Source organism: Pseudopipra pipra, chromosome 20 (genome assembly GCF_036250125.1).
Source record: "Pseudopipra pipra isolate bDixPip1 chromosome 20, bDixPip1.hap1, whole genome shotgun sequence".
NCBI lineage: Eukaryota > Metazoa > Chordata > Aves > Passeriformes > Pipridae > Pseudopipra > Pseudopipra pipra.
In genome coordinates this window covers 8,904,788-8,931,754 of record NC_087568.1, presented here as the reverse complement: position 1 = coordinate 8,931,754, position 26,967 = coordinate 8,904,788, and the positions used below count along the sequence as shown (strand labels likewise).

Sequence of the window (26,967 nt, the reverse complement as noted above, 5' to 3'; positions counted from 1 at the left end):
AAGGAAAGGTAATTGTGGTTGGAAAGGCCTTGCTGCAGTCTGAGGGCTGAGGTGATCTGTGAGGAGAGCCAGGGAGGAAGCAGCAGCTGCCTGTGCTGCTTAAGAGAGTATTAGGGGATGGCTGGCACTCAGGGCTGCCTCTTGGCTAAATCCCTGTTTAGCAGATTGGCTCCCAATCCTCTGTCCCTGGCTCATTTGTGCAGCCTGGACATGTGCTTTCCTCAGCATGGGCAAGAATCAGCTGAGTGCTGCAGCTGAGTGCTCCCAGAAATAGGCAGTGCAGAGGGAAAAGCATCCTGGAAAAGGGGTTTCTGGCAGAAATCCCTGGGTTCCAGCACCATTCCTCCTGCAGGAAAGCTGAATCCAGCACAGTCCAGAGCCAAGTTCCCCATGGTGAACAGAGCTGCACAAAGAGCAGGAACATGCTCCATGTCTTCACCTTCACTTCAGGCAGAAGTTGGATTTAAAGAAAAGCTGTAGGAGCAGTGAGAAACCATCATTTCAAGGGAGATTTTTCCTCACAAGAGGAAGGCTTCCAATTTCTGGATGTTGCTCTGCTTAATCAGCCCAGGTTCTGTTTGACACATCCCAGACAGCAGCTGGGGTAGATCCTAAAGAGCACAGTCCAAGCAGGGAATTGTGACACTTCTAAGCTCCTTCTGTGTCTGCATATCTACAAATATTTATGCTCCTACTGCTCAGTGCCACACTGAGACTGGACCTGAGCAAAGCCAGCCTGAAACAGTTCAATTCTGTGGGCATTTGTTGGTTTTCATTCTCAAACATGAGAATTTTAGCTCCAAACCATGAAGACATACTGTTTGCATAGGGTGGACACCACGGGATTGTAGTTTAGCAGTCATTTAGATACTGCCTGGATTAAAAACTAAATCAAACCAGAGTAATAGCTTCATCTATATCACCAGCAATATTTTGATTAAATGCCATTGGAATCCTTTGCCACTTATTAAACCCCAAAGTCGGAGCCATCCAAATTCAAACTAAACCGTATTTGCTACATTTTCTGCTGAAAAAAAAAACCCAACCCTTTCCAACTAACAGAAGTTTCACCCCAATTTGCCTGCAGTGATCTCTCCTCCGTGCCAACATCCCTGAGCTCAGCCCTGCATCACAGAGCCAGATGATTTAAGAGCTGCAATTCCTCCTCCCCTCGCCGGCGATTTCTTGCACTTCCACTCTCTCCAGCCCTGCTTGAAATGCCTGAAAGAAAAAGCCACTTGCGTCATCAGCCTTTTTTTTTTTTTCTCTCTCTCTCTTTTAATGCCCAGCACAAATCATCACCAAGTCACGATCTAGGCCTGGGTGTCACGGACAGGCAGAGCTGAGGCTGGCAGAGGCTCAGCCTGTGGCAGTGCCTGGCGTGGATTTGGGCACCTGGGCTGGTAAACTCGGTGTAAAAGGACACAGAGCCTGTCCTTAGGTGGGAGAGGGGAAGTCTAGTGAAGCTGGCCTAGGGAAAGGTGTCCCTGCCCACTGCAGGGGGGTTGGAATTAGGTAATCTTTAAGATTTTAAGATGTTTAAGATCCCGTCCAACCCAGGCCTTCCTATGATTTTATGGTTCTGTGAAGTCCCAGGAGCACTGGTGTGCACAACACGTGCAGGAGCAGCCAGCCCTAGGGGTTTAAACAACTCTCTCCACAGCACTGGGTTATTTAAATTAACTGCAGAAATCATCAAGCAGGCCCAGAATTCAGCCCCAGATGAGCTGGGTGGCAGAGGAGTGGCCAGACTGGCGTGGGAAGTTGCAGGATGGAAGGGAAAGCACAGACTCTTTATCCTCAGTGTTGTCTTCATGCACAATCTGGGGCCAAACTTGCACACAGGGAGTGCCACAGTACAAATTTATGCCTCCAGCTCTGAATTCTCCTCCTGCTGGGTTCATCACCTCCCCAGCTCAGTGCTTTAATTAGTCTCCACCCTGCAGGCAGGGAATTCCTCAGGCTGGGTGTTTGCACACCTTGACTTCTCTGGGAGCTACAGGTGAAGCCCCCAGGCCAGTGCAGCACATCCCACACGAGCTGGGAGGTTTATTTATAGAACCACAGCATGGTTTGGGTTGGAAGGGACCTAAAGATCATCTCATCCCACCCCCTGCCATGGGCAGGGACACCTCCCACCAGCCCAGGTTGCTCCAGGCCCTGTCCAACCTGGCCTTGGACACTTCCAGGGATCCAGGGGCAGCCACAGCTTCTCTGGGCAACCTGTGCCAGGGCCTCACCACCCTCTCAGGGAAGGATTTCTCTCTAGTATCCCATCTAACTCTGCCCTCTGGCAGTGGGAAGCCATTCCTTGTGTCCAGTCCCTCCATCCCTTGTCCCAAGCCCCTCTCCAGCTCTCCTGGAGCCCCTTTGGGCACTGGATGGGGCTCTCAGGTTTCCCTGGATCCTTCTCTTCTCCAGGTGACCCCCCCAGCTCTCCCAGCCTGGCTCCAGAGCAGAGGGGCTCCAGCCCTGGGAGCATCTTTGTGATCTCCTCTGGGTTCACTCCAGCAGCTCCACATCCTTCTTATGTCGAGGGCTGTCTGGAGAGCACCAACTGAATTTGGGGGAAGTACAGTCCCCTCCTGAAGAGCTCTCTTAACATATCCAACAATCCCAAAACAGACCTGAGCACTGCAGAGCTCGTTTGCACAAGTTCAGCCTCCCAGCAGGTGGGAAAATCAGGGCTTCTCTCACACTGAGGATTGACAAACTCACACAGAGCTAATCTAATTTGAAGGTATTTATCTAATTTAACGCATTTATCTAATTCAAATAAATTTCTCTGAGTCCCCTGGTTGTGGAAGCCTGTCAGTCTGGCAGGATTTATGGGCCAGGATCCCAACCACGTTTTCTGCAGTGGTGGAAATAACTGCAGTGGTTCACACCATCCCTGCAGGTTTGCATCAGGAGCACAACTCAGCCCTGCAAGCAGCAGAACTCACTCAGCATCAAGGGCTGATTGCACACATTTAGTGGGAACAAACACTGAGACTGTCTCCTTCCCTGTGCATTTATCATAATAGAGACTGTCCATATCCCAGGGGGGAATTGCAACACGAAGGAATCACCAGGGAGCAGCTCCCTCCTGCTGAGACAATCCTGGAATTCTGCCAAGGCACCAGGCAGCTCTCAGGCATATTCCCCATCCCAGTTTTGCACTGCTGAGGGTTTTGCTCCCCATTCAACCACTGCCACAGAGTTATGGGGTTGAGATCTTTGCCAGAGTGGGAGGCTGGAGGTGAGCAAACCTTCCCCAAAGCTTCATCTCTCTCCTGGTGGGGATGATTTACACTGTGCTTCCTCCACTTGGAGAATTAACAGGGCTGCAGGGTCACATTCTTCACCCAAACCATCAGCTCATCTTCTCCAGCCTCCCAACCCATCCCTGCCAGGCTGGAGAGGGATGCTCTGGGCTCCATTATTACAACACTGCAAGGAGACAATCAAAAGGAAAGAAAAGGTTAATGAGGAACTAATCATTATTGATTTGTGGTATATAATGCAATAAATACCCACTGCCATCGATTAAATGTAGCAGGGCAAAGACATCTAATCCATCAAAACCAGCCATTTGATTTTTCAAAGTTAATTTCCTACCATCAGGGAGACGCTGGGAGATGCCAGAGGAGCAATGTCCCTCCTGAGGAGCACAGCTGGGGGAGCAGCTACAGCCTCCATTCCCTCCCAGCACCCACCACACCGGGGCCAGGCCAGGCCTCCTGATGGTGCTCCATGAGCTTCCACTGAAAATCCCACAGTGAGGAACTGGGAATGTGGAGGAATAGCAAAAATAGTCAGGGCGAGCTGGAATCCCGGATCCTTTCTCTGCAGGCTTTTACTTGGTCTCCTCCCTCCAGCCTGTCTTCTTGTAGAAATTCAGCATTTGGGAGGACAAATATTAGTTTTAGCGAAAATAAAGTGCTGCTCTGAATGCTGAAAGTTCTTCTAAAGTGAAAAAAGGGCCAATGGAAAACAGATTAAAAACGACTCTCAGGGATGTCACTGCATGAACACAGGAAAGAGCGCTCAGATTTCTCCTGGGGAGGCAAAGACAAGAACCACCCCGTCTACAACCAGGTGTGGGCACTGCCTGGTGGTGGATGGTGCTGTGCCAAAGGCTGAATAAGTGGCCAGGCAAGTGGCATCACTGCCAGGAGAGGCTGAGACTAATTAGGGCTGTGCTCCCGTGACTCACAGGCGCTAATGCCCGTGGATAGATCGCTAATGCTCCCAATTCCTGCTCATTAGCACAGGCAGCAGAGACAAGACAAGCGTGTTATGTCATCGTTTAAACCTTGTCACATTTCCCCAATGACTCCGATTACATTTGGAAACGTTTACTCCCCTCCCCCGAGGAGGGATTGCCTTGCCCCGGCAGCTCCAGATCCAGCAGATTTGCTCCAAGCAAAGCTCTCACATCTGTCAGGGATGAACTGATCCCCAGCGCCCTCAGGACAGTGGGATTCCCTGGGACAAGCACTCGAGGCATGGGCTCATCCTTCCCTCATTTTCAACACGACTGAACACCTCAGACTGAAGTTAAACTGATTTTTTTTCTAGTTGCCTTGGCCCGAGGAGGGAGAATTGCACCAGGACGTGTGAGTTTGGGGCTGTGCCTCTCTGTATGAGCAGTCACACTCCAGTTAAATAAGCACAAAACACCTTTGCAGCATAAGAAGCCAACGTTTCTTGTTAGTTGACTCCCAGGAGTGGAAAGAATAAATATTTAGGGACACATCCTTCACTAATTAGTTCCAGTTGTTTTTATACCAACCCTCCTGGCTCCCAGAGGGTGGTTTCAGCCTTCTGCTCTCACAAGCCTTTCCTGCCCTCTCTGCCCAGTGACCTGCTGGGGATGGATGGGTTGGAGGGGCTGTAATTCCTTCCCCAGGGACACTCAGCACTCTGAGCAGGAGGGAGGTGAAATCAGCCTTCATTCCTTAAAACCCTGGGCAGGGCACTGCTTTATGGCTCCCTCTGAGCTCAGCACAGCCTGGATCAGGCCCCTTCACTCTGCCCTGTATCAAACCATTTCCACAACCATTTTGCAGGAGCCACAGAAGGAGGAGACCTGACCAGGAGCTTGAGGACAGCCCAGAGCACCCTCACACCCCCCCAGCCACAGAACCAACCCCACAGCCCATCCATCCCATCCCATCCCATCCCATCCCATCCCATCCCATCCCATCCCACTCCTGCTGGAATAGGGGTTGGGGTAGGTTTGGGACCTCTGCACTTCTCCTGCCCTCCCTTTAGCACTGCAGGCAGCACCAACAGGCTCTTGGTGAGGATTTTACTGCAGAATCTCCCAGGAAAGGGCTGAACTGCCTCTGTTACAGCAGCTGAGGATTTCAGGTCTTGCATATCAAAGCAGGGAGAGGAAGAAATTACAGAAACCTGGACGGACTCACATCTGCATTGGGAGAAAGAGTTTACACTAGATGGCACCTGATCTCACCATTTTAGATGCAGAAAGTTAAGCCACCGGGATTATTGTGGGGAATGATGTTATTCTTTTCCTGGGAGCTGCCTTTGTGTCCCTCCCGGAGCTCCCAGTGATGCAGGAGGAGCTCACCCTGCAGCCAGCACTGCTGGGAATGTTAAACACCCTTTGCACAATCCCACTCTGAACCTGGAGGGGCTGGAATCCCCTGGGTTTTCCCAGCCCAAGCCACTTTCCAACAGTCACTTCTGGAGGCTAAGTGTGCCCAGGCTTTATCTCACCTGAAGAACAACCTCGCTCTGTGGAAGCAAAGAGAGCAAGAAAGGCTCTGTCCCTTCCCTCAGGGATTTAACCTGGTGTTAACAGGCAGCAAAGCTGCTGCAGGGCCCTGACGTGGATAATCCAGCAGATCCAAAACACCCTCCCTGAGCACAGCACCCCCCAACAGCCTCTCAGGCACGTGGGGACACTCCAGCTCTGCCAGAGGTGTGGCACAGATAAACCAAACCCAGCTCAAGGCCCTATTCCCAGCTGCCTCCTGTTAGGACATGGACAGGATGAGAGGCTTTCTGGAATCCCTGCTCCACACACACGTGGGATGATTCAGTGACTTGCCTGGAGAGAAGAGGGAAATGCTGCCAGATGGGAAGAGGAGAAGAGGAGGCTGAGCCTCAGGCTCGCTCCTAAAGCAGCATCCTCTGTCCTTCTGCCATCAGCAGCCAAACACATGGGAGGTGAAAGCTGGGACCAGTCCACAGGCAGTTAGTGGCTATTCCTGAATCACCAGCCTGAACCTGGATGTGGGCTGGCTGCCTGGACAGGACTCAGAGCAACCTGGTTTAAGAGTTGGACTTGATGATCCTGGTGAGTCCCTTCCAACTCTGTGGAGTGGAAGTGGAGTGGAATGAGATGGTCTTTAAGGTCCCTTCCAACCCAAAGCATCTGATGAACCTGAGCTGCAGCTGCCCAACCCATCCAGCTTCTGCCCCTAAATACTATTGATGAATATTGCCATTAAATAAAAGCTAAAGGTAAGAGCTAAATAAAAGCTAAGCAGTGAGTGAGGAAATTATCCCTTCACGGATCAGTGGCAGAGCCAGCAACAGGTCTCAGCCCTTACCTGGGCTATTCCCCCAGGAATATTGCTCCTCTTGGAGCCTCCCCTGGGCTGGGGAAGGGATTGCTGCTCCTGGCAGCTCTGCAGCACCTTTGCAAGGAGTCTCAGAGCAAGGCACTGTCAGGCTGCTCTGGATACATTGGCAGGGAAATGACTCTGCCTCTCCCAGGCACAGACACTCATCACTTCAGCAGGAGGCAGCGAGCAGATTACACGAGGTAATTTAGTGGCTGACATTAAAAACACCTCGTTTAGCCTGGTATAAAAATATCTTCATTCAGCCTAAGCTATATTAAGACAACCAAATTCACAGTGAGTTCTGAATAGCTGCTCACCTGGGCAGCTGAATGAAGGCTGCCTCCTCCCAGCCCTGGCATCACGTCCTTGCTGGAAATCAGGAATGACAGCAGGGGCTACTGGAGTAAATGCATTCTCATGTGGCCTAAATCTTCCTCTCTGCTACAACAGATTTAATTTTCCAGCTCTCCTATATGAATTGCTTTTTACCTTCTCCCTGGTGTGGGCCCAAGGCCTCCAGCTAATGGAAAGAAAGTTGAATTTTGCTGCCTCTCAAGCAGCTGTTGCTCTCTTTGGTTTAATGCTGTGAGCAGGGTGAGGACTACAGTGATTGAGGATTGAGTTAATGGTATCCTGAGCGAGACAAGGAACAGGGAGAGGAGATGGAACGGGATTCAGGGAGGAGGGATATTTTAAGCACTGGTTTATCTGACAAATTCTGCAGTTGTACATCCTCTACTCTGCTTTTCACCACAGCCCAGCAGCAGACAGATGCAAACAAGTTTTACATGGCAGAAGAGATCAAATCCTTGCTCCCATTGTGAGACCCACCTGCACAAGTGCCACCTCTGTAACCTTTGGGGACCTTTATAATAAGGGAATTACAAAAAAAATGAAGATATAGTCCCTGTCCCACCCCATTTTGGGGGCAGAAGGTGCTCTGAGGTGTTTGGGATTCATTCAGGCACCAGCCCAGGAGAATCTCCCCCAGCAGCTGAAAGTTCCTGACTTCCAGCAGCAGAACCCAGAGCTCTCTGTGCACAACAGTGATACCAACCCCGCTCCTGCCAGCCCTAAAAAAAGCACCCCTGGCAAGGCCCAGAGCCTTATGTGGCTTTAATTTGTGATTCTCCATCTCAGTGCTTCTTTTTCTAGTATCTAGAGCTGAAGAACCAGAATTTGCAGGTCCCTCCTCCCCACGGAGGATGCCAGCAGTTCGAGGTGCTCGTGCTCCCAGGCAGAGAGGATTCCCTGGAGGTGCCCACCTGCTGTCCCTGCTTTCTGCTTCCACCACACCAGCAGCACAGCACTTTTCAGAGAAGAAATCCAAGGCAAAGCCTTTAGATCCCTTCCAGAGGTGCCCTGGTCTCAGGCCATCAGGGTACCCAGCTCATGGCTGGTGTTGCTCCACTTCCCATCCTTATGCCTGAATAGGGTTCCTAGTGCTCTTCCCCAAGGATTTGCTCTGAACTGATGCTTTTTGGGTCAGATGCCCTTGGAGGTGCTGGACAGAGGGGCTTCCAGCCACGAGGAATTGTAGGGAAAAACTTGCCTGGTGTAAATCACAACAGCACCTTTGGCTGCCACAGAGATTCAGAATCTTGGAATCACAGAATATCCAGAGCTGGAAGGGACCCACAAGGACCATCAGAGTCCAACTCCTGGCCCTGCACAAGACACCCCAACAATCCCACTGTGTACCTGAGAGTGCTGTCCAAACACTTCTTGGAAGAGCAGCACCAGACCCCAAAGAACTGCCCCAGTGGCAAAGGCCTCATGGAACCAAGCTCTGCACACCCATGGACTGCAGGAAACGCTGCTGTACCCGAGCAGCTGGAACTGTCCTGCTGGCTTTGCTGCCTGGAGCTCTGTCAGAGAAGTCAGAAGGCATTTGGCATGTGCAGCTGGATATCAGACTTACAATGAGGAGGTCTGGGCTTCTTTCCCAACTTTGAGACTGACACCCTTTGCAGGCTCAGCCTGTCCACTTTCCCTCCCTCCCAGGCTGGATTTCTCCCTGCTCTGCACCTTCCTGAGTGGTTTTGTACCTGCACAAAGCACTAACCCAGCCAGAACATTTTGCTCACTTAGGTGGTTGTCACTTTTTAACACCAACACAGAAGTTCTTTCAGCATCACTTAATGAGGCTTTTCTACTTTGCATAAAAACTTGGCAGTGAGACTGGGAAGGATGATAAAGGAGGAGGAGAGCTGCCAACTGCCAGGCAGGAGAGACAGACAGCACTTGACACCCCCCTTCCCTTTGGACACGAGCAGGGGGGCTGGGAAGGCAAACCCTGCTGCTCCAGGGGGGCTGGGAAGGCAAACCCTGCTGCTCCAGGGCTCCAGCAGCTCTTGGCATCTGTGTTCACATCCCCTCAGGCTTCCCCCAGCCCGAAGGGTCTGTGTTAACACTTGGCTCCTGCTCTTTCCAACCTCCCCTCAGTGTGCCTGCCCCAGATCCCAGAGTTTTCCCCCTGTTTTGGAAAGTTATTGCTGTCAGAGCAGAGCTCCCTAGAAAATTTTAGCTCTTCCTGCTCACACAACCCAAGGCAGGTGATGCCTCTGCTCTCCTACCTGGGCTCTGCCAGGAACACCTGGCACTGCCCTCTCCTCTCACACTCCCCAGCCCACCTCTCCCAGGTGCTCCTACACCAATAAACCCCAGAGTCTGAAGTCTTCCACCTCCCAAGCTCCTTCTTGCCTTCCCTCATAGGATTTCTGTGGGAGAACATGCCAGTGCTTGAGGAATGTTGACCCTTTGAGCAGAATATTCCATGTAAAGGCAGCTGGGTGGCCCCTGCTCCATTGCTGGGTGTGGAAATGGCTCTTCATTCCTCTGCTCCCCGAATCCAGACGTGGCTCCCAGAGCTGCAGAGGCATCTCAAGGCTGGTGGGCCCCACCTGCAACTTCCAAGTCTCTCTTCCAAAGGGTAAAATCCCCGGTGCCACCTCAGCTTCCCACCTCGCTCTTTGCAGTGTCCACAGCCTTGCTGGCTCAGGACATGCCCTTCCTTCCCCAGGGAAAGGGATTTTAGCCTTCCCTGCACTGGTTTCAAGCAAACTTCCCAGTGGCAGGACATTTGCTGAGTTTTGGCACGAGTAGTTCCTGTTTTAATTAATTTGTCTCTGAGGGGTCAGTGCTGTAGCTGAGGCTGCAGCTTTGGTAGCTCCACTCAGGCTGTTCTGCAGCATCCTGCAGCTCCAGGAGCTGCTCTCCCTGCAGGATGAGCCCTGTTCCATGGAATTTTAGCACTGTGTGTTAGGACCTACTGCCTAATATTTAATCTCAGGCAGCTCTTTTTTCCCCCAGAGCATTTAAGTGGTAAATGAGATGCATTTGGGATATGTGTAAAAATGCAGATGGGCCAGCAGGCATTGTTAACCTTGGAAATTCTGAATTACCCTTTAGACAGGGGACTTTGCAGGGGCTTTAACAAGAAATGGCAAAACCAGAAAGGCAGAAAGAAATCTCTCACATTCTGAGTTGTCTCTTGTCCTCACATGGGTCACTATGTCCTTCTGAGCTGCACCAACTTGTAAAGGATTATTTTTGTCAAAACTATCATTGTGAACACCTCTGAACTTCCTTTGGCTTTCCAAGAACCAAAGAATTGCCCTGATTTGGGTCATATGGATCAGGGGCACGTCCTCCAAAACAAGGATTGTCTGTAGTGTTGCACTTAATTCCAACCTGCTGCACCAAGATCTCGTGTTTTCCCCAAGCACCAGACCCTGATCACCTCTTTCTCCCGAAGGCACAGAGAGAAAACCCCAAATCACAATAGGCTGAGTGTCTACTGTTGGTGTAAACAGCAATCCAGAGCAGACAGGGCTCTGTCACCTCAGGGCAGTGCAAAAATCCCCAGCACTGTGGTTTTGTGGCACCAGAACAGCAACCTTTTATTTGATGAATAGCACACGGTGCTTTAGAACAAGTTTGAGAGAGAAAACACTTAAAGCCCAGATTTAAGTGGAAAACAGCATAAAAGCCAACGTGGCTAATGATCTGACAAGGAACATGCAAGGCTAATTTAGTACTTCTTTAAGTAGAATGCTTGATTGGGCACCAGAAAGGCATTAAATCATGTAGGTGTTCTTTGGTAAAAGCATCTGTAATGAGATTGTGGTGGGAAGGTTTCTGTGAAGTTGGAGGAAACAGAGAGGATCTGGTGAAGGAAGACATGGCAGCAATCACTGATGCTCCTGATGGCAAGAACACAGGGCTGGAGTTCCTGATTTTGCTTGTAACTCCTAAATTACTCTGGCAAAAGGGTCCTCCCTGTGCTCCACCTGGCTCTGATTGCCCTGGGCAGCCCCACCCGGGGTTTCCACCCCCCAACTCTCACCTGTGGGCTTAGGGGATGGATTTAAGCTCAGCCCTTTGCTCAAGGTGTGCTGTTTGGAGGGGTCTGTGTTTTGAGTTCTTGGTTGGTTTTCCTGGGGATCTGTCTGGAAAGAAAAGGATTCCTAATCAACCTGGAGCTCTTCTCCTGCAGTACTGTGGCACTGCACCCTTTGCTCCCTGTTCCCCCTCCCTGGCACAGCAGCTCCCTTTTGCTGTTCCCTGGCAGTTGCCACCAGAGCTGTGACAGCAAACTCATGCCCTGAGGAGCTGGGATGCTGTGCCCAGCCTGTAGGGCCATGGATGAAGTGGGATATGGCAAAAAAAAGGTGAGAAGTGATTGTTGATAAACTCTGTTGCTACTGTGGAAGGCTCTGGAGGCTGGGCAGTAACAGCAGCAGTTGGCAGATGAGAAGAGGGAAACTAAAAAGTGCATAAAAATGGGGTATTGCTCCATGAACTCCCTTCTTATCCTGGTGCTGAACCTGGAGCTCTGGTACATGAAGTCCCTACTCTGGTGTTTGCCAGCAGCCAGGTTTGGTTTTGAAGAAGAAATTATTGCCCAACAACCCGTTGGCTGAGATTGTTGCTCTGCTGTGTGATGGGCTCTGTCTCCCCCCAAAGTGTTTTGGGGGGGATGTGGGGCTCTGCTTTTGCTGCCCTCTTGTCTCTCCAGGAGAGGTCAGAAGCCAGCTCTGTGTGGTGGCTGGTGCCCGGAACAGCACGTGGGATCCCCACCACCCCAGTTTTAGTCATGGGATGGTGACAAAGCCCTTCCACAGCAATATTGTCACTTGTTTTGTGTCACTTAGGCAGCGTTGGATGCTTTTGAACATCCGGTGTGTGATGAACAACCTTGTGTTTTCACACAGTCTCAATCAATAAATACAATAAGCTTGAACACTCTGGTGCTGTGAGCTCTTTAAAATCATATCCTCTATTAGAGACCACAATCAATAGTATTTATTCCAGTTTAACACTGATTATGTTCTGCTCACTGCAGAAAGCCACCAGCAACCCCAAGTGGGGACTGTTACCTTCTCCTGGTTTGCAGCACACCTGCCTTGCTCCATAAATATTAGTTTTTAATTAAAGTGGATAAAATGCTTTAGGAAAATGCTGTGGGCTTGTTTAAATACCAACCATCATTCATGGAAAAGGGGTTTCAGTAGGGAAGCCTGGGCTTTTTTGTAGTGAAATATGGATCTGGCTGCATGAGGTGTCTCACTTAGCTCCATGCAATCCATCCAGTGTCAGCCCCAAATTACATGTGCTCTCTAAATTAGAGGGAGAGGAGGAAAGGGATGTATGTGTGTGTATAGGTTGTCTCTCTATATGAAATGTTTGGGTTTGATAACACAAATATTTATTGAAGTGATGGAAATAGCACAGGAAACAAAACACAGCTGGGAGCTAAACCCCTTCCATGGCAATCCTGTCCTCCTGACAGGATCAGCAGGGAGCTTGAGCTGCCCATTGGCAAAGAAAATTCCAGGAATTCTAGGTGTGGATGTAGCAGATGGGAACATACCTGCTGTTTTGAATCTTAGCTGGTGGAGCATTGGAGAAAGACAAACTGAATTCCTCTTGAGCAAAATCAGTGATTTAGGCCTCGTCTACTAAGAAACTTGGACCAGAACTGGAGAGGTGGTTGGACCCATCACAAATGTGTTTCCCTTTACCAGTGACAGTGGCAAGAGCAGGTTTCCTGGAGTGATGGACCAGGTGTCTGTGGTAGGGACAGCAGAATTGATCCCATCCCTATTTCTGGGCTGGCTGCAGTGGAGCTGGAGTTTAGACTCCACCAGGAACAGAAGGAGATGGCAAAGAGAAACTCCATGTTTGGTTGGTTGGTTTTAGTTTGGCTTTCTTTTTCCTTTTTATTGCAAATTGAGTTTATTGTGTTTTGTGTTGAGCAGAACAACCAAGCTAACAAGCAGCAGGGCAGGAGCTGTGCTGCTGGTGCCACGTGGGCTTGATACTGCTCCAGAGGGATGCTTCAGGCTGCACCAAGAGGTGGGGCAGGACATCAGTGTGATTTTTGGATATAAGGAGACAGGATATTGCTGGGCTCTGCTCTGTGTGTCACTGGGAGGGAATTCAAGGCTCCTGCAGCTCTCAGGGCTCGCTCTGACCTTGCTCTGGGGCAGGCTCTGCAGTGAAAGGCTGCCAGTGTGGAGCTGATTTGCTGCCCAGGCTCAATTCCCTGAGAAAGCAGCAGCTTGTCCACTGTTACCTGAAGTCTGTTGCTCCCCAAAATGTGGGGACTGAGGGCTGGAGGGTGGCAGCTGTGTGGATCAGCTCAGGGATTCCTGCAGTGCAGGAATGAGAAGGGAAGCAGGATGTGAGTCTCACCCCTCGGGGAGCTCTGCTGCCAAGGCTGGAAGAGATGCAAGTTCTCCCACCTGCATCCCAGTCTTTCCAAGCCCTGACTCCACCACCACTGCAGTGTGTGACAGATTTTGAGACACCCAAGCTGCCAGTCCCTTTCTGGATTCCTCCTGGCCCAGAAATGTCTATAAAAGGCTCCTTCTGGGAAGAAGGAAGGGGTGCAGGGGAGCCTTGTTGCAGTTCCCAATAGGTCTCACAGCCCAGTGGGTGTTTTTCCTTTGGTGCCAATATTAATCCAGGTCAGATCTCGTGGTACCAACTTACCCTGGCTCAGCCCCTGGGTGTCTTAGTGATCTCCTTGGCTTGGATCTAACTTTTGTCACTGGCTGTAAATTATTGTGAAATTAAAGCAGTGAGCTGTGGCCCAGGGATGTGAATTGGATGGCCAGACTTGCTTTGACTTATGAACAGCAGCATTTGGCACTTCTTGTCCCATCTGTCTCTGGGAAGGCTCCTGCTCCACTCTCAGCCTGGGTACAAGGAGCAGCTGTGTAACTCCCTGTGCACTGGGGAGGGCTCTGTCAGCTGGTAATTCCCAATGTGGAGCAGAGATGATGGAAGGGATGGGGACAGGGGCATTCTGAGCTCCTTCCTACAGCTGACATACACCTGGGAGCACCCAGGAGGCACCTGGAAGTGGAATAAGCCCTGGCACTGGTGTGTTTTAAGTCCTGCTGGTGCCTCCCTGCATGTGGATGTGGACTGGGTGTAGCAGAGGCCTCTGGGTGCTGATCCCAAGCCAAATGGCTGTTTCTCTGCTGCTGCTTCTGTGCCTGATTTTAAGATTATCCCCTGGAATGTTCCTTGATGTTATAAATAGCCTGCTCCAGAGGCTGGGAGGCACGGGCTCTTTCCCTCTGCAGCTCTGTGGATGTGGACACGTGCAGGGCACTGCCCCAGCCCATGGTTAATGAACCTCCCAGGACAGGCAGTGCCATCCCCAGGGCAGGGCTGTAACTCTCCCTCCCTGGCTGTGAGCAGGAGTTGGTTTCCCTCACTGATGTGAGCAGATGACCTGTAGTCCCTGTGCAGGAGTTATTCACTTGTGCCTCAAAGGAAATGAGAGCTCAGATTCCAGACACCCAAACCCACTCCATGGATCTGGTGCTTCAAACATTGCAGCACCACGAGCCCTGTTGGATCCCTGCTACCGTGGTGGGAATGCAGCTGGATCCAGCAGGGCTGAGCCTTTAGAATCCTTGAATTCCAAGGGTTGTGGATGGAAAACTGCATGAGCCAGTCCAGGGAGCTCAGGGCTTTGGGATACAGGGGGGAGCAGCCCATCCCTCAGCTCCTTGGTGTAACTTGTCTCTCTGGGTTGCTCAGTGCTGGGGACATTCCTGCCTGTGTCCTTCACACCCAGAGCAGCCACGTCTTGTCCTGGCTCCAGCCCTGCAAAGTCATTCCCAAAGTCTTCTGGAAAGGACTGGGCAGTAGGTGGAGAGAAGCAGAAAAAGAAGCCACATGGCTTGTATCCACATCTTAGAGATGTAAAAGCCAGCAGCCTTCTCCTCCTTTGCCTTCTGCACCCCCCAAATAGTTTAAGCAAGTTTTGCTTGGCCTTTTCCAGGCTGTTGCTCCGTGCTGGTGGTTGTTCCAGTCCTGTGGATGGACTCATGGCTTTGCAATGCAAAAAAAAAATCCAAACCAAACCCCAGGCTACCTGTGTGTGTGTGTGTGTGTAAGATGATTTATTGCTCTTGATAATCAATTTGTTACTGTGGTTGTTTCAGGTTAATCACGTTATTAATATCCTGAAACCCACTGGAGTGTGACTTCATCCCATGGAGCCCGAGCTGTGCTCCTGTGCCCCTGCCCATGGCACAGTCAGGCAGATCATTGCAGCTCTGGAACTCGCTGCCCACATGGCCCTGGGCTGCTTTGGTGGTGGCCAAGTGCTGCAGAGCTCATCCTGCCAGCAGAAGGCTCGATGCATGGAGCTGATGGATGAAGTAGTGGAAAAACAGATTGATTTTTCTTTTTCCCTGCAGCTGTCTGGCAAATCACAATGGAAATCAAGTGGGATGGAGCAGGGTTTTGATCTGGGGAGGGAAGAGCAGGGAGAGAACGGGGGGTAATTCAGGTAAACTGGGTGTTTTGCTTGGCTCTGCAATGAACTTTGTAATTAACAGTCAAAAACTGGGTCTACAGCGTGGCCAAACAGAGCAGCAGCCTTTGGGTCATCTTTGACAAACATCAGGGCCACGGGAGGGTTGTGCTGGCTGTGAGTTTATTTTTGGCTTTTTCCTGTAGCCCCACATGAGTGGAAGGGGACAGGAAGCACAGGGCTATGGAGCTTGGATTTTTCAAAGGCACTCAGACTAAATATAGAAATTGGTTATTAAGATTTTTTTCCCGTGAACGTTGTAAACAAATTAGTTCCACCAGGCAGCTCTCTGCGTGCAGAGGTGCTTGTGTACCTCTGAAAAAAACTGATTTTAGGAGCTATTTGTTGTCTGACTTCAGGCTCTGAACTCTGCCGAGCTGGGAGTGAGGGAAGTTCACCTTCCTGGGGTAATTCAGAGCGTCTGGCTGAACTTCTGCAGCGAAGGGTCCATCGCTCCACTGACTTTATGGAGACAAATCTGCTCCATTTAGCAGGCAGGAGCCCCGCAGCTGAGCGATGGGAGCAGTCCCACGAGGAACCTGCACACCAGCAGCTCTTGTTATCCATCTCCTCAGGCCCCAGAGGCAAGTGGGATGCTTGCTCCAGCCCCCCACGGTGTCCCTTGGATGCTTCTCAGCATCGTTTTTGTTGGAACAGGCGAGGGGAAGGATCCCCCAAGCACCCCCAGCTCTTCCTCTGTGGCCTGGAAATGCATCAGCTGCTCGGTGTCGCTGCTGCAGTGTTTTGTTCTTGTCACACATTTCCATTTCTCTCGAGTTTATGATAAGCATCCAAATTAAACTGCGGCCTCAGAGGTTTCTGATATTTCCAGGCAGGGCTGATAATGAGTCTGATGCTGTGGTTGTGTCATTTACTCAAACATCTCCGAGCATCAAGCAGTCTGTGTACACAGGGGCTGTATCATCCATCACGAGCCCAGCAGTGGCACACAGTGACATTACTCAGGGGGTTGGGGCAGAGAAAGTGGAGCTGAAAAGCTGAAAGATCCTTTTAATGTGGAGAAAACAAGATTTTCTGTGTGTTTCTTCCCAGTGGAGCGAGAGTAATACTCCTGTTCTTGCAGGAGCTCGTGAAGAAGTGGCAGTTGCCTTCAGCACTCCAAGCTTCTGGGCTGGTATTTCTTATTTTGGGTACCAGGACCTGCTTTGTTTTGCTGCATATCTAAAAATCCAGATGACCTGTACACTGTAGGGGTGTGGCTGAGTCCATAACAGCTCCTCCAGTGTGTTCCCTGGGGCAGGAATCCCGATGGCTCCATGGATGTTGGACACAGCAGGTCCCTCAGAGGGGCAACTGCCCCCTCAGCCACGTGTCAAACTAAGGAATCTCTCCAGACACGTCCTTTGTCCTTTGCAAGGGACATTTGACCTCTGATTAAGAATGGATGCCAGGAGATGTCAAGGAAAGATGACTGGGAGGTTTCTTTTGGTACACAAGGAATTAATAAGGTCTGCTGACGTTTCATCACCACAGAAGAATACATAAAGAGAGCTGCCAGCTTCTCTGGCTCCCATGAAAAGATCCTGATTTATGTGGAGCTCAGACTGGTGGGTGGAAGGATTTAAAGATCACAGTTGCCTGTCTCAAACGCTGCTCAGGCCACAGAGGGACTTTGTCATGAGATAAGCACAGAATGAAGCAAAAGGCAGGCTCACACACCCTGGAAAATGCATCCAGACCAAAATTCCCTCTGTGGAAAACTGTCCACAGATCACTGGTCAAATTCCCCTCAAGCTGTGGGACATGTGGCATCTGTGACCACCAACACCCACCAAAGCCCCCCTGAAAAATCCTCTGTGGATACCTGGAACTTGGACTGTGAGTTAAACCACCACAATGAGACCTTGAGATAGGAAAAAGGTGGTACAGTTTGTCTGGGGGGTTATCTCAGCCCAGGGTGAACAAATCCCTTTGTCCCACAGGTTTTAATGATGGCAAGTCAGATGTATTTATATAAAATTAATTATTTATTATGATAAATGCGCGGGCAAGCGAGCAGATGAAAGATCTTGATCAGAATTATTTATGACAGGGTGTAAAAGCTAAAAAGCTGCTAGTAGGGTATGATACAGCATCAAATAGTGTAGGGCACTATAGCAAAGCAATTTTATTAAAGCAATTGTGTCAAAGGCAGCAAAGAGAAACAACCACTAAGCAGAGTTTGATGTAACTCACCACATGACCACAGCAGGTTTCTCTCTTTCTCTTGACCCCTGGGAGTGACCAGGAAGAGGTTTCCCAGCTCCACACACACTCCAAGAGAGTCTGTGGAAGAATCTGCCATATGAAAGCTGGACTGGGCTTTTATAAAGTGTTTGACTGCCAGCCACAGATTTCCAGGCCAGCCAGCAGCTTATCTGTCAAACCCTGCTTCAGAAAGCAGGATGTGTGTTTGGAGCTGGGTGAGCCAGGCTGATTTTAGGATAATTCACCACCCAACCAGTGTCAGCAGTAACTCACCCCAAATAACTTGCCCTGTTTGCGTTTCTCTGACTGGATTTTAGGCCTTGCCAGGGTAAATTATCCTGCCACAAAGGCATCTCTCACTATTTGGGTCCTAGCAGTGGGTGATGCCCCAGAAGGGAGTCTCCAGGCTCCCTGGTGAATGCTGGCACCAGCTCCCCAGAGCAGTTTGCTTATCCCAAAGGAAGGTGTAACAAGAGCTGACACAGAAATATGGCTTCTTGAACTGCTTTTAAAAAAAATCAATTCTTACCATATAAATGTGAGTCCATTGGGGTGTAATTCCATCACTGCAATCGGGTTACTCCAGGCTTTAAATTGTCCTTGATCACAAAGGAACTCCAAATGATAAATGAAACATTCTTGGTTATTTTGGGGTATTTGAGCCAAGTTCTTGGTGTAGGTCAGGTACAGACAAGTTCCACAGGCTTGTTCACTTCAGGGTTTAATTGATTTCTATGTAAATCCACTGCTATGCTGTACTTGGATTTCTAATACTCTGCTTATAAATTTAAAATATCCCTTTGAACTATTGCTAATTGGTAATTATTCACTGGTTGTCTTTTAGTGATCAATTAGTGATTGTTTATCAACATCTGGCAGCTGCATCATCTCAATGCCTTGAAGTGATTTGTGTTAATGAATTAAACCTCAGAAAATAGAGACCACTTTGGTTCCCAGGCATTGACACAAAACCTCCTCAAAAGAGTAACAATTGCACAGAATAACAGTTTAACTTGGGGAATGGAGAATAATAACATATCCAGGTGAAAGTGGGAGGGAATTTAGAGAGGGAAAATGTAATTACCTGATCTGGAAAGCAGCCATTAAAAAATCTCATTCATCTGAAATGTGTCTGGGAATCCTTAATGACTGAGGGATCATAAGACATGGCACATGTTTGCTGGGCTTGCAAACTAAAAAAAAAAAAATAAAATAAATAATAAAGACAAGCTGTATTTTTTCCTGCTTCTAGAAACATCTTCTGCTATTTCAGGAACTTGTGTGACCCACACTTGGAGTTATGACCCAGTGCAAGAAAAAAAGCAGAAGGAGGAAAGATGCAGCTCCAAAATGAAAAATAAGTCCTCAATACTTGCAAGAATATAATAAAAAAAAAAAACTTTTGGAAAAAGAAAGAAAATTAAGAAATGCATTTAATTTAATTTTCATTACTCTGACCTGTGGAAGAAGGCAAAGAAAATGCTTTTATTTCTTTATTTTAACAATTTATTTCCCCCTGTTAGAGAGCAGGACTAGCCTTAATCTTCTAAAGATATTCTTCCTCCAGTCTCTGCTGAATGTGAGGTACGTGAAATTTAGGATTAGTAAAGTTTATCATATTAAGAAATCAGTGCTGGACAAATAAGGGGATGCCATTATCAGTGTCAGTAATTGCTGCTTTCTTTAATAGCAAACTACAAGCTCCTGTTCAATGAATCTGAGGGAATAAAAGCCAAGTTCAGAAGTACTTGTGAGGCTAATTAATTATAAATCCATTGCTGGCAGAATTAAAGCTGTACCAGCAGCTCTTATCCACACCTGGGCAGGTTTGAGGATTGGAAATTAATTTTTTTCTTTAATGCAAGAAGGGAAAAGCAATTTTTAAAAGTTTTAAGGGACTGGAGAAGTTAATCAAACAGCTTTGGGATTCACACGTGTTTCACGTGACACACACCATGAGGTTTCAAGTAGTTTTTTGGGCAATAATAAACTAGAAAGCAGCACAACCAAGCAAAGGATTGTTTTTTAAACAGAAACTGTTATTGCCTCATTTGTTAACTCTCAAAATGAAATGGTGGAAAACTCATCACATGTTTCTTGAAGCAATGCAAAGCTGAAATTTGGAGGGATTTTTATCTGAAAACTTGGTGTGATTGTAGCCAGGGTAGTTCTAGGGCAGAAAAGGGCACTGTTATCATCATCACCTTGCAGAGAGAAGCTGTGAGGCTAAAAATCACCATCACCCAGGAGAAAAATAACCCCCCCAGTGCTGGCTGTGACTTCAGGGCAGGGCTGGACCCCTTTGTGCAAAGCCTGTTTGATCCCTGGTATCCCTTCAGAGCATCCAGCCCTGGGATCATCTCTGGGTTCAGCTCCAGTGCTTTAATTAGCAGCAGGGGACATCCCTGAAACAAAAATTGCAGCAGCTAATGAGGATGGGGGGTGTCTGGATGGGACTGGGATTGAGGGCTGGGGGAGTCAGGGGGAGACTTTAATGATTTTAATGATTTTGTGGCCTTTGGCAAAGGTCTGAGGTGAGAGGGGGGCAGGGGCTGCTCAGGTTTGGGGGCAGATAAGAAGGATCTCATCTCTGGGTCGTTACTGTTTAAAAGCAGCCTGGGTCTGTCCCAGTTGAGCCCCAGCAGGTTTTTTGGCTGTGGTGTATTTTGGAAGAGAGACAGAATGTCAGGGAGGGTTGGAACTAGAGAAAGTCCCTTCCAGCCTAAGCCCTTCCATGGTGTTTCTATGATTTCCCATCCTTCCTGTGCTCGCTGATAACCAGCACAACTGAGCTGTGTCCTCTTGGCCAAACCTGCCCTGTCTGTGACAGATGATGTGCCACCAGATTTGCTGGATTTCCCTTCTGCCAGCACAGACCAGTCCATGCCACAGCTCAGCCCTTTGCTCCCAGCAGCTCTTCTTGATCCTTTTGCCCCATCCCAGTATCCCAGGCTTGCTTCAAACCCCAAACTTGCAGCTCCTCTCCTGATATTTCCTTTTCTCTCTCCTTTTCTCTCTCTTTTCCTGAAGCAAATACCCCCCTGGATGGACAGGCCTGCTAAGGCCATTTAGTTCATTGCTGGGCCCAGCTGAAGGTCACCCTGAAAACACTCAGAATTCCTACTGAGCACTATAAATATGCTTTTGATTCATGTTCTCCCATCCCTTCCATCACGGGGGGTGGAGGAGGTGGCCCAGCAGCCCCTCGGCAGCGATGAGTCACTGTCCTGGCTCTCCTGCTTCATCAGAGCACTATTATTCAACAATAATTGTAATTTATGCCTTGAAAGATGCTGGGGAAGCTGCACTCAGGGCTTTAAAATTGTCCCCGGGGTGTGATGGGTGAGGGTTGGGCGGCACAGGGTGAGGTGAGGGGATGTTTGGGGGCAGTGAGAGCCCCTGGAGAAGGGGGTTCTTGGTGGTTCTAAACTCTCCTGTGTGTCAGTGGGTCTGTGCTTGGGGTGGCACAAACACTGGAGGGGATGGCACAGCCCAGAGGGGACCAAGGCATCCCGTGGGGAGCATGATGCACATGCTGGGACTGCCGCGCTTCCAACCATGAAAATAAATAATTTTAAAATTAAAACTCATGAAATAAATAAAAATAAACCACCAACACCGCCTTCCTGAAGGGGTTTAAGGTGGGCTGCCTGCAGGTTTTGTGGTGGGGGGGCAAAGAAACACCTCAGACTGTCAATAAAGGGCGATGGAACCTCACTGATCAGGTAGTAGATTAAATGAACCAAAGTCCTACATCCCGTTCCCAAAAGCAGAAAACAGTTGACTTAGATTCAACAACTCTGATGTTCAAGAGCTTCTTAGGAACAAGTCTGTTAGACCACACCCTGGGGCAACACCCCTGGAGTGCTGTGCCCAGCTCTGGCCCCTCAGCTCAGGAAGGACATGGAGGGGCTGGAGCAGGTCCAGAGAAGGGCAACGAGGCTGGGGAAGGGTCTGGAGCACAAGTGCTGGGAGGAGAGGCTGAGGGAGCTGGGGGGGCTCAGCCTGGACAGGAGGAGGCTCAGGGGAGACCTTCTCACTCTCTGCAACTCCCTGCCAGGAGGGGGGAGCCGGGGGGGGTCGGGCTCTGCTGCCAGGAACCAGCAGCAGGACAAGAGGGCACAGCCTTGAGCTGCCCCAGGGCAGGTTTAGGTTGGCCATGGGGCAGAAGTTGTTTGCAGAGAGGGATCAGCCCTTGGAATGGGCTGCCCAGGGAGGGGGTGGAGTCCCCGTCCCTGGAGGGGTTTGAGCAGAGCCTGGATGTGGCATCAGTGCCATGGGCTGGGTGACAAGGTGGGGTTGGGTCACAGGTTGGACTCGATGACCTCGGAGGTCTTTTCCAACGCGTTTGATTCCGTGATTCTGTCATACAATTAAATTAAAAATCTTTCTGGAGGCGGAGCTTGGGGCGGGGGGCGGAGCTTGGGGGCGTGGCCTGGTGGGGGCGTGACCTCCGCAGTGCAAACGTTACAGAGGGGGCGTGTCCCACGCGATGGGGGCGTGGTCAGCACCTGTCCTTATCTAACATGGTGCGCCCGTGGGCGTGTCCCTGCCGCTGTGGGCGTGCCCGGGCCCGTGTGGGCGTGTCCCCGTGGCGCCGCCCGCGGCCCCGGCGCTCGGTGGGTGCGGGAGCCGCCATGGCGAGCCAGTCGCAGGGCATCCAGCAGCTGCTGCAGGCCGAGAAACGCGCCGCCGAGAAGGTGGCCGAGGCCCGCAAACGTGAGTACGGCACGGCGCGGCTCCTCCAGGCCTCGCCGCGGGCGCTGAGGCGGCGGGGGAACCCGGGGTAGCCAGGCCAGGCCTGTGCCGGCGCGGCCGCCTCAGGCCTCGCGGCCCGGCCGCGGGTGCGCGGTGTGGGCTCGGTGGGGGCTCAGTGTGGGCTCTGTGACCGCTGTGGGACCCCGTGCCAGGTCTCGGAGCAGCCCTGTGACTCCTGACCCCGTCACCGTCAGGCCCCGGCCTGGGCACGGCAGCGGCGTCACTCGGGGGTGCCTGCGCTTATCTCTGTCCTTCCCACCTTTAACTTCTTTTTTCTTGGTGGAAACTGTGTTTCCCATCCGTGGTTAGGCGTTTCAGAGAGATCAGAGGTATTCCTTGGCGATCCAAGTTAGATTTTATTGTTAAATAAGATAAATTCTGGTTACAAAGAGCCCCAACGTTGCAAATTTTTCCTACTTCAGACATACCTATATCTATCTATATCCGTCTATATCTATCTATATCTATGTCTATCTATATATCTGTATCTATCTATATCTATATACCTATATCTATCTATATCTATGTCTATCTATATCTGTATATCTATCTACAGCTGTCTATCTGTATCTGTCTATATCCATATTTATCTATATCTGTCTATATCTATATTTATCTATCTTACTTCTTGTTCAACCCCCTGACAGTGTTGCAAGAAGCAGACTTGTGTAGTTCACTCCAATGATGATAAATCTTGGAGGGGAAAACGAGCTGGGAAGTCCAAGAGGGGAAGTTGAGGCAGTGCCCAGTTTTGCTCTGGGTTTCACAGTTGGTCTGGGGCAAAGCTAAGACTAAGTGTTCTTTCTGCTGGGCTCTTTTGGGGTCTCCCAGAGAGGCTGCAGGCTCGGGTGGGTCGGGGCAGTGCCAGGCATGGGTACAGACTGGGAGAAGAACTCGTTGGGAGTGTCCCTGTGGAGGAGGATTGGGGGGTTCTCGTGGATGAAAAGCTGGATATGCACTGGCAGCCAGAAACCAACTCTGTCCAGGGCTGATCCCACAGCGAGGGCAGCAGGGCAGGGGGGATTCTGCCCCTCTGCCCCCTTGGGTGAGACCCCCCTGAAGAGCTGCTCCAGCCCTGGGGAACAGCACAGCAAGGACATGGAGCTGCTGGAGAGAGTCCAGAGGAGGCACCAGGATGATCAGAGGGCTGGAGCAGCTCTGCTCTGAAGATAGGCTGGGAGAGCTGGGGGTGTTCAGCTGGAGAAAAGAAGGCTCTGGTGTGACTTTAGAGCCCCTTCCAGTGCCTAAAGGGGGCTGGTACAAAGGAGGGAGAGAGGCTTTTTTATATGGGCAGAGAGTGACAGGACAGGGGGCACTGGTTCTAAACTGCCAGAGGGCAGGGTTAGATGGGATATTGGGAAGAAGTTCTTCCCTGTGAGGGTGGGGAGGCCCTGGCACAGGTTGCCCAGAGAAGCTGTGGCTGCCCCTGGATCCCTGGAAGTGTCCAAGGCCAGGTTGGACAGGGCTTGGATTAACCTGTTCTAGTGGAAGGCGTCCCTGCCCATGGCAGGGGTGGAATGAGATGAGCTTTAAGGTCCCTTCCAACCCAAACCATTCTGGGATTCATTGTATGAGTAAGGGCAGAGCTGAACATTGCCCAGTGCATCCAGTGCCCCAGAGAAGGTCTCCATTGCTCAGAGGGGGAAGCTCCTGGCCATGGTTTGGTGGGGTGACCCTTGTACCCCCGAGATCACTGAGGGGGGCTTGGCTGGTGCTCCTACACAGGGGGCTGCTGCACTAGCAAACTCTGTGGTGATAGTTGTGCACTGGGGAGCTGCAGAGCTGTGGGCAACAAGCTCTGAGTGCTTTCTCTTCTGTCTTTGCCTTGTTTTGTTCTCTGGGAGCAGGGAAGAACCGGAGGCTGAAGCAGGCCAAGGAGGAGGCCCAGGCAGAGATCGAGCAGTACCGCCTGCAGCGGGAGAAGGAGTTCAAGGCCAAGGAGGCAGCGGTTGGTTTTCTACCTCATTCACTTCCCTGCAGCCCCTCAGCCTCGTGTTTGGGGTTCCTTGCCCTGAAACAGCCCTGGGGGTGGAGTGTGGTGCAGGAGCAGCACTTCCCTAAGTGCCTTCCTGTGATGCACGGCCACGTGGCACGGAAAGAACAGGGGGAGTGACTCAGAACAGGGTGTCCTGCATCTCAACAGCACAACTATTGACAGGCAGGGAATTAAATTAATGCACTCATGGGTTGGCTGGTGCCCTGATGGGTGGCAGCCCCCCAAACCTCCTGTGTGTAGCAGTGGCCCGTTCCTCCCGTGACAGGCTGGTTTTTGTGGTGCTGGTGTGGTAGGAGCCCCTTGCCTCGTAGCTGCTGCTCTTGCTGAAGCAGCTGTAAGGCTTGTGTTCTGCTTAGCAGTGTTTCCTTCTGTATCCCATGGCTCTATCCTTCCCTTCTGAGCAAGAAGAAGTATTCCCCAAAGGCCCAGAACTGAGGCCCTCCACCAGCTGAGGCTGCAGTGCCTGGGTGCCCCTGACAGTTCCAGAATCTTCAGAAAAATGCCCTGGCACCCTCCCCTCTGTCCATCCTCTGGATAGCACATTTCCACCTCCTCTGCTGCTGCATAATCACCCCAGTGGGTCAGAAATAATTTTGACCATTGCTTGTTAGCTTGGCTCACTGGGCATGTGATCCTGGGCAATTCCCACAGACTTCACTGCCTCTCAGCTGGTTTGGTTTTACTCATCCTTTTCCACAGGGAAGAATTTGAGTCCCAGGGTGTCAGTCTCTTCTTCTGGGCCATTTTCTCCTTCCTTAATGGGAATTTTCTCTCTCTGTCCTTGCTGATGGGGCGAGAAGGACATTGTGAGCTGGGAGAGACTCCCTGCTGTGTATATCATGTGGCCCAACTCCTGTTAGGACCACAGAATATCCTGATTTGGAGCCACAGGGATTATCAACTCCTGGCCCTGCACAGACACCCCAATGATCCCACCCTGTCCCTCAGAGCATTGTCCAAACTCTCCTGGAGCTCTGGCAGCCTTGGGGCTGTGCCCACTGCCCTGGGGAGCCTGGTCAGTGCCAACCACCCTCTGGGGGAAGAACCTTTTCCTGAGATCCAACCTGAGCCTGCCCTGGCACAGCTCCAGCCATTCCCTGGGTGCTCACACATTTTTATAAAGATTCTCCAAGGGTAGAAGGAATGGGATGGTGTGAATTGTGCTTAAAGTAACTTAATGGTGTTACTTTTCTTGCCCTCTCTAGTGCCCAGGACTTCCAGGTTCCAATGATCTGTCCAGCAGGGCCTTTATTTTGGGCACTCTTTAAATGCTCATGCTCTTAACTGCTAGTGAATAAATGCTCCCCTGAGTTGGAACAAGATGATCTTTAGGGTCTCTTCCAACCCAAACCATTCAGTGATTCTATAAAAGAGAATAAAAGGCAGGGGCTGAGGCTGAAATACAAACTTGGACAAGTTTAGGGCGAAATCTGAGCAAAAAATCCAACAGTTCTTTTGGTGTTTTAACATAAACATGCACATTGATTTTCCCTCACCAAAGACTAATGGCTGAGATGCTCTGAGACAGTCCAGAAAAACCAAATACAGAGTTTGGTGTGGTGATTTCTTGGTCACACTGCTCACACAGGAGCTTCCTCTTTCCTTTGCTGTCTGCAGGCACTTGGATCTCATGGCAGCTGCACCACTGAAGTTGAGAAGGAGACCCAGGAGAAGATGAGTGTGATCCAGCAGAACTTCCAGAAGAACCGAGAGGTGGTTCTGTCCCAGCTGCTGTCCCTGGTGTGTGACATCAAACCCGAGATCCACGTGAACTATCGCATCAATGGGTAGTGGGGGAAGGAGGAAAACTGTGCTGGGAGTCGTGTCTGAGCTTCAGGTGGAATGTACAGCCCTTGGCCATCCCTTACCTGTCCTTATCCATGTGTTAAATTATTGCAGTGAGCTGTTGGAGTTCTCTTAGTTTCTGTTTTGACCCGGGTTCAGAGCTTATTCAAACATGAAATGGCCACATCTCACATCTGGGCTAAGTTATTAAACAAATATAATCCAGTTGGCACATCAGTGCTGCCTGAAGGAGAAAGGAGAGGGAGGTTCTGGCCAGATTGAAATGGGGAGCCCGTGTCAGTAATTGTTAAACGTGTGTAACTGTATTTCCATTGACCAAACTGCATTTTTCAGTGTGTTGTTAAACCTTTGCACAGGGTTGAAACCCTGGGGAAAGAGCTCTCTGGCTGTACAGTGCTGGCTGATCATTTTGAGGTGCTTGTGTTGAATATCCTCTGTATATTCTGCTGTTGCTTGAGGTACAAGTCTGGCACTGTGACACCTGCAAGTAAAAACACTTCACTCCAAAGCCTCCTGTCAGTCTGGTCGTTCCTGCTAACGTGTCCTGGGAATGCTGACTTGTCCTGGGAATGCTGGCAGGTCTCAGTGAGCACCATGGGAGTCTGGACTCCTCAGAGTGGCCATCAAGTATTGCTAAATAAAGAGTAAGAGAGGCAGCAACTCTCTGAAGGTCACAGCAGGTAAGTTCAAACCCATTACAGAGCTCCTCCTCTTGGCTCCAGTCTGATGCTTTACCTGCCAGATCATTCTGAAAACCTTCAGGAACAAATGTTCTT

The 26,967-nt window shown here is 50.3% G+C and overlaps 1 protein-coding gene across 1 annotated transcript; it reads left to right on the top strand.

The window, feature by feature from the left end:
• Window positions 1-22,190: 22,190 nt before the first annotated feature.
• ATP6V1G1 (ATPase H+ transporting V1 subunit G1) lies at window positions 22,191-26,699 on the top strand. Its single transcript, XM_064677115.1, has 3 exons — window positions 22,191-22,350; window positions 24,237-24,337; window positions 26,003-26,699. The coding sequence occupies exons 1-3, from the start codon at window positions 22,269-22,271 to the stop codon at window positions 26,174-26,176; spliced, it is 357 nt and encodes a 118-aa protein (XP_064533185.1). The 5' UTR covers window positions 22,191-22,268; the 3' UTR covers window positions 26,177-26,699.
• Window positions 26,700-26,967: the final 268 nt, after the last annotated feature.

What these genes read in the sequence shown, in the direction of transcription:
- ATP6V1G1 (XM_064677115.1), top strand. Translation starts at nt 22,269, where the DNA reads ATGGCGAGCCAGTCGCAGGGCATCCAGCAGCTGCTGCAGGCCGAGAAA. An exon ending in GGTGGCCGAGGCCCGCAAAC is followed by an intron (nt 22,351 to 24,236) that starts GTGAGTACGGCA and finishes CTCTGGGAGCAG; the next exon opens with GGAAGAACCGGAGGCTGAAG. An exon ending in TCAAGGCCAAGGAGGCAGCG is followed by an intron (nt 24,338 to 26,002) that starts GTTGGTTTTCTA and finishes TGCTGTCTGCAG; the next exon opens with GCACTTGGATCTCATGGCAG.